General features: G+C 41.2%; 2 protein-coding genes across 2 annotated transcripts; both read right to left on the bottom strand.

Moving 5' to 3' along the window:
• Positions 1-439: 439 nt before the first annotated feature.
• nudt7 (nudix (nucleoside diphosphate linked moiety X)-type motif 7) lies at positions 440-3,797 on the bottom strand. Its single transcript, XM_040025451.1, has 3 exons — positions 2,746-3,797; positions 1,895-2,053; positions 440-1,798 (listed from the first exon to the last, which is right to left on the bottom strand). The coding sequence occupies exons 1-3, from the start codon at positions 3,133-3,135 to the stop codon at positions 1,445-1,447; spliced, it is 903 nt and encodes a 300-aa protein (XP_039881385.1). The 5' UTR covers positions 3,136-3,797; the 3' UTR covers positions 440-1,444.
• Positions 3,798-3,898: 101 nt separating this feature from the next.
• hprt1l (hypoxanthine phosphoribosyltransferase 1, like) lies at positions 3,899-10,230 on the bottom strand. Its single transcript, XM_040025452.1, has 9 exons — positions 9,706-10,230; positions 9,285-9,391; positions 8,717-8,900; positions 8,451-8,516; positions 8,346-8,363; positions 8,018-8,100; positions 7,145-7,191; positions 5,530-5,606; positions 3,899-4,476 (listed from the first exon to the last, which is right to left on the bottom strand). The coding sequence occupies exons 1-9, from the start codon at positions 9,721-9,723 to the stop codon at positions 4,429-4,431; spliced, it is 648 nt and encodes a 215-aa protein (XP_039881386.1). The 5' UTR covers positions 9,724-10,230; the 3' UTR covers positions 3,899-4,428.
• Between the last annotated feature and the right edge of the window lie 128 nt (positions 10,231-10,358).

Here is a 10,358-nt window from a genome sequence, read left to right as displayed (position 1 = left end):
TTTTTAACATCATGCATCTCAAATGGCACTTTGACTCGTCCATTAACTGTAGATCAAGTTAGAGTGCAGTAGTGATGTTTCCAAGCATTCCATCCCTCTCAGTTAGGGGAGCTAAAGAGCACATGATGTTGTGGAAGAAGTGCGGAACAGTAATGCCTCTTAAAGCCATACCAACACAGAAAGCCAAGCCGTGACTTCGGTTTCATGAATGTAAATTTTACCTCATGGTGTGTGGAATGGAGCTTGCTCTACATCTGACATCGGACCAATACTAGGCTTAGAGAAGATATATTTTGAGGCGGAGGGAAGGGGATGGGCAGGGCGGCACCAGCTGTCATTTGTGTCACTGTACATTGGTCAAATTGTTTTTGATTGTGGTGTAATTTCAAAACCGACCATTAGTTTTATTATTATTATTCATTTCAGTCCGACTTTGTCGAATAGCCACTTCACCGGGGGGGAGGAAAAAAAAAAAAAGAAACTGTGTTGATTTAAAGGCGTTGAAAAGAGCACACAAATCTTTGCATAATATTTTTGTCCTTCAGTCATGTAAATGAATATCCATGTATATTTAAATGTGAAATATACTGCAGGGGTATTTTGAATTTCAATTGTGACGCTTTCAACAGAACTTTGTGTGCCTTGATAACTTAAACGTTGCTCTGCTGTGTTTACTGGTGTCCCTTTTGTCTCATTGCTCCTTTTTATTCTCTAAGACTGTTTAACATCCGAAAGCTTTTCCGTTACTCTCTCCTCCCCCTGACACGGACATAACTGTTATACTTTAACATGTTCTCAATCCGTTGCAAGATATCAACATAATATTGTGCAGCTTCACCAGTGAATTGTCACCTTGTTGTTTTCTATTGAAAATGCTTTTCATGCCTCATGAGATTTGTACATGTGAGGTAAAAGGGACGAGACAGTGGAGATTGTTTTTAGCGAGAACTTTGTGTTGATGTGCTTGTCAACATTACTATTGTTGCTGTGAAACGCTTGATCAAAAGGGGCAACCATGATAAATTAAATTGCCAATAGTGTGAGCTGTATCTTGTGTGTAATCAGTTTGCTCACTTTTCCTAGTTCGCTTCTATTTCACATTCTCCAACAGTTCTGTTGTATCCGTTCTGTGTAGCTTGAGCTTTAGTATCTAGCCTTACGACCCTGCAGTAGGGATAAAGGTCAAACCTGGTGTGTTATCATACATCTGAACTATTATTAACATGTAATTTTGCCTTTGTCTGGACATTTGTATACTCTTTGTTTATATCTGTAATCCTGCTGCTACATTAAATGAATTTTGAAAAACTGAAAATATCTTTTTATTTGCATCTTTTCACCACACTGAAAAGTTTATATACATCCTTTCAAACAATTATTACACACATTCATAGAAATTATACAGTAAATTCAATGGGGCTTCAGGTATTGGGGAAAAATCTGTTCATAGTTTACTGATTCTTCTGTGTAGGATCTGTTGGAAGAATGCTAGTGGGTCCTCAGAGTCAAAGCCAACTTCAAACTCGGGTTTCTTTTTAAGAGCAAGGACAGCAACCAGGATGGCCAGCAAGGCAGTCAATCCCCATATGTGATATTGGCTTCCCGAATCAGTATCCACAAAATAAAATGAGTGCAGCAGCCCCGACATCCCAACGACACCATATGTAGAGTGGTGGTCCTCCTTGCTGGTGAAGAAGTCCAATGGGACTGTGAACACAGCACTGACCTCAGCTGGGTTTGGACTGGGACAAAATGACTCCTCTATGAAGCCAACAACTGGGGTCACCAACAGACCGGTCTGTTGACAAAGAACAACAATTAGGAGGGGGTGATTTGAGAAAATGAATAAGACTCAAGTCAGTCAATACTCTTATAGAAAATTGTTTTATTCTACCTTATTAATGATTGGAAACAGCGTACAGACCACCTGAACGTCATCAGGTGATAGACCTATCTCCTCCTCCGCTTCTCTCAGAGCTGTGTCCACATCGTCATGGTCACTGGGGTCTCTCTTTCCACCTGGGAAACACACCTCACCAGCACTGGTCCTCAGCTACAAAGAAAGAAACAAACATAAATAAGATGGATTTACAGGATAGATGAAGACAGTGACTGAGAGATAGCATCCATCTCAGTGTTATCTCAGCTGCTACAGGGTGACAGGAAGGGTACATCTTGGACAGGTCTGTTACAGGGCTACACAGACACAATCATTTGCATTCACCTTCACACCTATCAGCCATTTAGAATCATCCATTAACGTAACCCCACTAACTGCCGTCTATGGGAGGTAGCCATGCAAAACGTCAGACATAAAGACCCCAGCCAGATGGTGGGTTCAGGCCCTGGACCACCTTGCTGTGAGGAAACAGTGCTTGCCACCATACTGCCCGTGGAAAGACAGTAGCAAGACTGAAAGTTGGTAAGATGTTAGTGAATCGACCTATATGTATTTATGTATGTTTTGGAGATGACTTTTTGAGATTTTGGGGGAAGTTAGTGGGATGGACAGGATTAGGAATGAGTACATCATAGGGATAGTTCGGGTTAGAGGCAAGGCTGGGACGGTTTGGAAGTGCAGAGAAGAGAGGGTGCCTGCATTGGAGAAGGATGTTGAGGACATGCACGGGGTTGGTGTGACAGAAAAGGAAGCTGGGGATAGCGGTCAGATAAAGGTAGATGAAATGCTGTGGCGAACCCCAGATAGAGAAGTGAGAAGAAACCGCATTTACCCACTCAAGTTACCTCTTTTGAACGCAGCGTCAGCAAGGTGTACAGCCGCCCACTCCTCACGAACAGCGGGATCAGCACAGAAGCTCTGGGCAGCAATGGCAGATTGGAAAACTTATCTCCTATGTCAAACTGCTTTAAAATGCCTATAATCTCTTCTATAACGTGCATGATAGTGAGTGACCTGGTTAAAGTCCAAGTCTTGAACAATCTGGTACGACTTATTATTAAATAAACACAAAATCTTGGACAACAAACGTTGACAGCTAAAAACAATACTGTAATGCTTACAGTGAAACTAACGTTAGCAGCAGCGCTAAGTCTAATCAGTCCATGGTAGTTCAGAAAACACCTGCGTTGTAGGAAAGCTAATGTGTATATAATGGTAAACTTCCCCAACACCATTCGCCCTTCTTTGACAGCTACTTCCTACCCGAGTTTAAGCTAACACCAGAAACGGATGTGATGTCGAATTGCGACAACTTCCGCTTTAGACACGTTATTCAATTAGCTAAAGCATTTGGTGTTGATGCTTGAGCCTCAAAAAGAGTACAAGTGTATTTTGAGAGTGTTTGATAATTTAAAACGTTCTCTAATAGGATCACGGAGATTATCATGACAGCGGAGAAACTCGAGAGACGGTATTTTTGTCGCGTTCTTCTTCTCTCTGCTGCCTCCTTTAGAGGTCGCCATAGTGTATCATTTACCTCCACATCACCCTATCCGTAGCTTTCTCCTCTGTCTCACTAACCCACTGCACGTACTCCTTCCTCTTTTCCTCCTGCTTGGCAGCTCCATCTTCAACATCCTTTCTCCAGTATATCCGCGATCTATCATCTGCACACATCCAAACCATCTCAGCCTCGTCTCTCCAACCTGAGCTGTCCATCTGATGTACTCATTTGCTAATCCTGTATATCCTGGTTACCTCCACCTCAGCCTCCTTCCTGATACAATCCCAACTGTACTTGTCATTCTTAACCACAGTCTTGCTGCCCTGAAACATGTCCTACACCCCCCCTCACATCCTTTTTTCTTGCCACTCCTATTTCACATAGTACCACAGTCAAGTGTGTTTTGGTAATTAGTTTAAAGTAGGCCTATTACTTTTGTAAAAACATGCATAAATGCAGTGTTACTCCCTCTTCTGGGAAAATAGAAAACAGACTCGAGGTTTCACTGGGATTTGTATTGCTGTAAAGAGATCCTTGGTGAAAACATTGGACATGAATCAAAACATACAGTACATGACAAGTCATTTTATGGCATAATGAGAGGATATGTCTTCAGTATAAATCCAAACTGAAACATTCAAACATTCGAAGGCTACAAATAATCTGACAGCTCACTGAAAATAAAGCAGTAGCCTGAGATGTGTGTACTTCCATAAGAGCAAATTAATTACATTTTTTTTTTTTTTTTATCTCCACTTCTATTCAAAACTGTTATTTACACCTTCAGTCTTAACATAAATTCAATAAATTGACAACCAAAATATTGATAATATACAGAATTAATCCCACTTATAAGGGGGGAAAGAAATGTTCTTAAAGTTAGTTACAACCCACAAGTCACTTTTTGTGGATTCGCATATAGAAAAATAAATACGTTTCAAAACACAGCAAAGCTAACGAGGCTCATCACAGTGGTCCAAGTCTTCAGCGATTCAGACATCGGCCTCTGCAGCACTTCATCTGCTCACACTTTGTACTTCTCCTTTGCTTGGTCATTCAGTATACAGATGTGCTGAAGAAAAGAAGAGGAAAAAACATCAACAGAAATGCTGAATATTATAGCACTGGTTTCACTATAAACCAGTGACACCAAACATGGCAGCCTCATGGTGCGTAAGCAGGCAGAACATCAGGACCCTGAAACTGCAGTTGCCTTTTATTTTATTTTTTTACACCCCTTTTATTCCTACTGCAGCAAATATTTAAGGCCAAGTTATTTTCGGAAATACCGTAACATTTTAATACAACACTACATAACCATATTTAAAAAAAAAAAAAAAAAAAAATCATTTGTTGCCCAATCCTGTAACTATACAAAACACTATAAATATACTTTTCCACTTTGAAGATTTTTGAGGATAAAGTGACTAAAATTAACCTCAACAGTCTGCCTAAATAATGTCATGATTAGGTTAAAAATTGGGCCTCTGGTGGGTGACTATGTATGTAAGCATAACTGGTCCACATATTGTTATGGCACAACTAGTGCACTCAAACTAAGCTAAAGAAAATGTAATCCCACTTAGACCATTTAGAGAAAATGAATTTTTTTTTTCCTTTCAGTGAAGGTCAAAATCAGTTTTTAATGCAGGATAAATCCTGATAATTCATATTAGATGGGTCCTCAAAACAACCATGTAAAAGCAATAATATCTAAAATAATTTCATCTTAGGGCAGACAGATAATTTGTGAAATATCAAGCCAATTACTCATTCAGTATCTCAGGCGCACTTGTTCTTGTGAGCATGTAAAAACATCTAACATTTTCCACACCTCTGTAAATAGAATGGTTTGTCACTTGTGCACTTTGTTTTTCTACTCTGAGCACTCAAAGCACTTTTTAACTACACGCACCATTCACCCTATCACACACATTCACAAACTTGCATGCCAATGGATGCATGGGGGCAAATCAGGGTCCAGTATTATACCAGCTTGCCAGCGATTATTAGAACCACAGCTATCTCCAGTGGATGTTGCAGTAACCCAAACCAGCTAAATCTGTGTTAAAAATCACCTTTATAATAGGAGACCTTGAGTAATCGACTTCCAAAAAACACTTACACTGAGATCTCTGAAGTACTCGTTGTAATCCAAAGCATAGCCAACCAGAAAGGCATCCGGTACCTCAAAACCGATGTCTGGGGGAAAACAAACAAACAAACATACATTATAATATGTATTTATATTATATAAGTAAAATCACATGGATACTGGAGTGGTTGGCACTGTACAAAGCTAATAGTATACCAATAACCTTCATCAGGAAGTCAGTGGGTCTGTGGAATACAACACAGGAAACAAAATCGAAGGCAATCACTTAAGTTGCCATCAAATGCAGAATATACCAAAGTGTCCCCGCTGCTGTTCTGCATAAGCCTCAACCCTCTAAGCCAGCTCATCATTAAGAGCTGATACGATGGATATGAAGGGGTGGAGTCGCCAGAAGATAAAATAGCAGATATATAGAACAACTATAAGTACCTGTATATCCCACAGGCCAACGAGAACCATGACAAAGTCGCACAAAGATCAGCCACAGCCATATACCTCCAAAAGGTATTGTAGGTTCTAAGAAGCTAGCTGAACAGAAGGAATAAGATCCAATAAGATCAATGTCTGTGCCCTATCGATCATCAGATACCCAGTTTGAATAATAAGCTGACCACAGGAGGAGAGAGATGGCACTCATGTCAAGACACCAAAACTCCTCACAATGTGCGGAGCTCTCTACCTGAAGTCTAGCACCCCGAGGGTTTATGAGCAACAGAAAAAAGGAACGGAGAAGATTAGTGAGTGCCAAGAATACCTCAGACAACTGAGGATACTTGGGGAACAGGACGAGGAACTATCATGGATGACCAAACCCCTATGGAAATCTGTTCCTGGAATGTACCATCAACGGATAGAGGAAGGAGCTGGCATTAAGAAACACTACCAGTGGATAGAAAAGGATGGCTTAGAGGAGAGTTCTGATCATAGCAGTATAACAACAAGGTCCTATCACAGCTTGACTTCTAGACAGACAAGCAGCTGCTGACTAACCAACCAGACATAGTGGTGGTTAACAAAGTGCATCTGTGATAGATGTGGGAATCTCAGCCGACAGCAACTAAGAAGAAACACAAAAAATAGAGAACTAGCAAGGGCAGAAGAAACAACTGGAGCAGATGGGAAAGGTAAAGTCTAAAGTGGCTGCAGTGATAGGAGCATTAGGAGCTGTGAGAAGAGGAAATCTCCCTATGTAACATCACTGATACAAGGGGTTATAAATAAGAGAAACCAGAAGCTACTTTTAAGACCACTGGAAGAAAACAAGCAACAAACTGGCTCTGACATAAACAAGCAGTCACTGCTCTTTTATGGTCTCAGCGGAAAGTCAAAACACTTACAGTAACAGCTGTCCTTGAGGGACGATCTTAAAGAGATTACCCAACTCAAACCTAAAAGCATTACATAATCATAGATGGTGTGAGCAGGGGGTTATAAGGCTTGCATTAGTACATAAGTGCCAGGCTCGGCTACATTTAGAGTAGATTTCCCTGAGATTAATTATAATCCTGCTTTATTAAAATTTTCACTGGGTCTTCGAAGAGTCGCAAATGACTGAAAGTCACAAATTGAGCCATACCATTCGTCACTACACAGAGAATGTAGAAGAAAAATAAGAGGTTCTCACAGTCTGGTCTATATCCTGAACTTCTTGGGGTCCTCTTCACCAGGAGACTAGAATGATAAATGCGGAAAGCTTTATGAGGAAGTCAAAGACAAAAAGCTGTCATCAAAACAAAGACTGTTCAGGTCACGTTTTACATCTTTCACTGCCCTGTTACATCCACCCATAGATGGCTATTTGCAGTCCAAGATTAAACTCTTTTTTTTTTTTTTTTTAGCTTATGGACCCATGTACAGACAAAACTGGGGAATCCTATTTCACAAAATTATTTTTTTACTGTGGTAGATTCTAGAAAATGACAATTCTAACTGAAAAAAATAGACGCTTGTGGATTGTAAAAGTGTCTGTTTAGCTGCAGTGTGCTCGAAAGACATTTCAGTGGTAGATATTGCGAAACCTCAGGGGGAACAGAAAATAATCACATGGTTCGAAATCACACTCAAGTGGGAGGAGTTTTATTTTTTCCTGTGGTGAACTACCCCTTAAAAGTCTATAATTCTATTTAAATGGGTATGACAAAAAACTGATAGGAGACTATTACACGGCACACATCAAAGCCACAGAGATGTCCCTCCCAAACTACTGTAAGTGGTGCAAACAGAGGGGAACTGTATCGGCTGAGCACTTTTCCTGTTTTAACCAGCTATCAGGAATACATCAGAGAAATGGCCTCTGCCTCCACAGTGCAGTTAATAGAACTGCAGATTAACTCTTAAGCTGCTCCATCCTTCCGTCACATCACATCTCTAATACAGTCCTAAAGGAGAGTACCCGTTAGCTAGATGCATTTTGTCTCTCTGAAGACATACCAGCCAGTTACTGTGGAGGTCTGTAATTCAGTCTCATGCACTATAAACAGCATCTGAGGGTGCCTACCTTACAACTTTAACCATCTTGGGATTACATTCACTCAGTAGAGAAAGTAGTGTTTCCATCGTCCTTCCTGTCTCCACAATATCCTTTCAACAAGGCCGGAAGTGGTCGAATTAGAGATGTAAGCACAAATAAGCATCTATCAGATATCATGTCTGATATTTAATGTTAAAAGCAAGCAAACATAACTGTAATGTAAAACCACTACAGTAGCAGTAATAAAATATGAGTATTTAATGTTTTATTTAACCCTAATAATAGAGATCATGTTTTAGATGTAGATTTTTTTTAATCCACATCAGCCACCTGAATGATAATAACAAGAGCTTACCTCAACAATCAAAACATTCTGCGGAGGAAAAAAACAGAAGCAAAGTTAATAATTTAAACCTCTATGAAGAAGACAGCAGTATTTCTCTGTGACAGAAAGACTAACCTTGCCTGCGAGATTGGACAGCTCATCCCCTCCAATGACTTTAACATTGTTAGTTGACTTATCATTCTGGGGGGGCACAAAAATGAGACAGTATCCATAAGCTCAAACTCCCTCATAATGAAAGTTTCTATCAAAAAAAAAAAAAAAATCTACTTTTCCAAAATGCCTCTGCACTGCAGCGTTTTTTAACAAGAATGCTCTCATTTGTACTTCTGCCAACTCCATTTCCCTCCGCTCACATCCATGAAATGAGAAAGGCGGCTTACGCAGTAGCTCTTCACCCTAATGAAATCCACTGTCAGCGGGACTGATTTATCACTGTTCTGGTTCAGTGATTTAATGTAGTCGAGGAGGTCTGCAAAAAACTTGTAGCCGCCTTTCAGCACACACAGAGCTACAATGTGGTGTCCCCCCATGTCTCGAATGATGTCGCGGGCCAGGCGCTCTGTCCTGCATCAAAGAGGAGGTGGGAGAGAGAAACAGTGACAGCACTGTAAATCATAATGACGCCTAGTTCTTAAATGATGGGGAGAATATCCTTTAAGTGATTTTGCACTTTAGCACTACTGGCATTGAGTCTTCATATGCCCTCAAACCCACATACAAATCCACCCCTGGTTGTGGGTAGCAGTATTTTGTATAGTGCACACCTGTTTTTCATAGCACACATTCTGAAAACACGAGTCCGCTCCACTAAGTACCTCACGATTGCAGCAGTTTCCCCATCATCAGTACACCTGTGCAACCAAGATGTCTGCTGTGAACCCCAACCCCCCCAAAACAAAACAAACAAAACAAAAAAAAACCAGCCAGAGAGGTGACAAATCACTTTACCTGTCCATGATGAGTCCATGTGGGATAATCACCTTGTCCAAATCGTTCTCATAATGTTTGGGAACACAGAAAAGGTCCAGGTCGTGGCCTTTCTCATCATCAGCTATCTGGAACCATAAATTGAAATGCGCAAACTATTTGGCACTGACAGATAATGTGCGCCAAAGATGCGTTAAATCAAAGTGAAGCCCCCCACCCCCGGCAACACAGAGCCTCTCAACCACCTGTTTACCCAATTTACTGGGCGAATTAGTGGTAGGGTGGCGGTAAGGTAAAAAGGCATGACAGCTTAGATTGCGAGGGAAAAGCTCGTGCCTCCTCCCTTCTATTTAAAAGGGCCTACCGTGCCCCGCGCACAACCACACCCCGACAAGTACGAAACACCCCAGCCCGGAGAGAGGACGGCAGCTGGCAGCCTCACCTGCAGATAGGAAGCCATGACACCACCGGCGGCCGTCCGATCCGTTCAGTCGCAGCGAAAAATCTGAACAGTCATGCTCAGGTCCTGAGAGACGGGGAAGAGGAGGGGTGTGTGGAGGTTTGATGACAGGAGGCTGCACGAGCGGCTCTCCTCTTTTCCTTTTTTTTTTTTTTTTTTTTTTTTTACGGACTGCTTGTGAGCTGGAGCGGCACACGCGACGCTCCTCCGCCGGGTTTTAAGCCCTTTACGTCAGAATCCAGTTTGTCTTTCCGATAATCTGATTTGTCCCACACAACCAGGGCTTAAACGCGCTATGGTGGTGTTACTCCTACTCGTATATTTTGGTAAGTGAAAGAGCGAGAAACTTCCAGCGCTGGGGAGAGGCTGCAGATGACGCAGTTTAAAAAAAACAAAAACATGCCAGGTGACGGCTCCTCCTCGTCAAAGAGCTGTGCGCGAGCGTTTATCACGCATCTGTGCTCCGCAATGATTTCACAGACAAGCCCAATACATTAATTAAACCGCTTTTAATTTGACAATATGTGCTAGAAATGTTTCCTGTAGCTTAATTCAAATTTAAAAAAAAATCAGAAATGTTAAATGATTATCACAGTTGTAATTAAAATGTTTTTATTCTTTACTAATGCAAAACT

The sequence above is a fragment of the Simochromis diagramma genome, unplaced genomic scaffold (assembly GCF_900408965.1).
Source record: "Simochromis diagramma unplaced genomic scaffold, fSimDia1.1 OVJJ01000293.1, whole genome shotgun sequence".
Classification (NCBI taxonomy): domain Eukaryota; kingdom Metazoa; phylum Chordata; class Actinopteri; order Cichliformes; family Cichlidae; genus Simochromis; species Simochromis diagramma.
The sequence above is the reverse complement of the archived record's forward strand: the minus strand, read 5'-3'. Positions and strand labels throughout refer to the sequence as shown.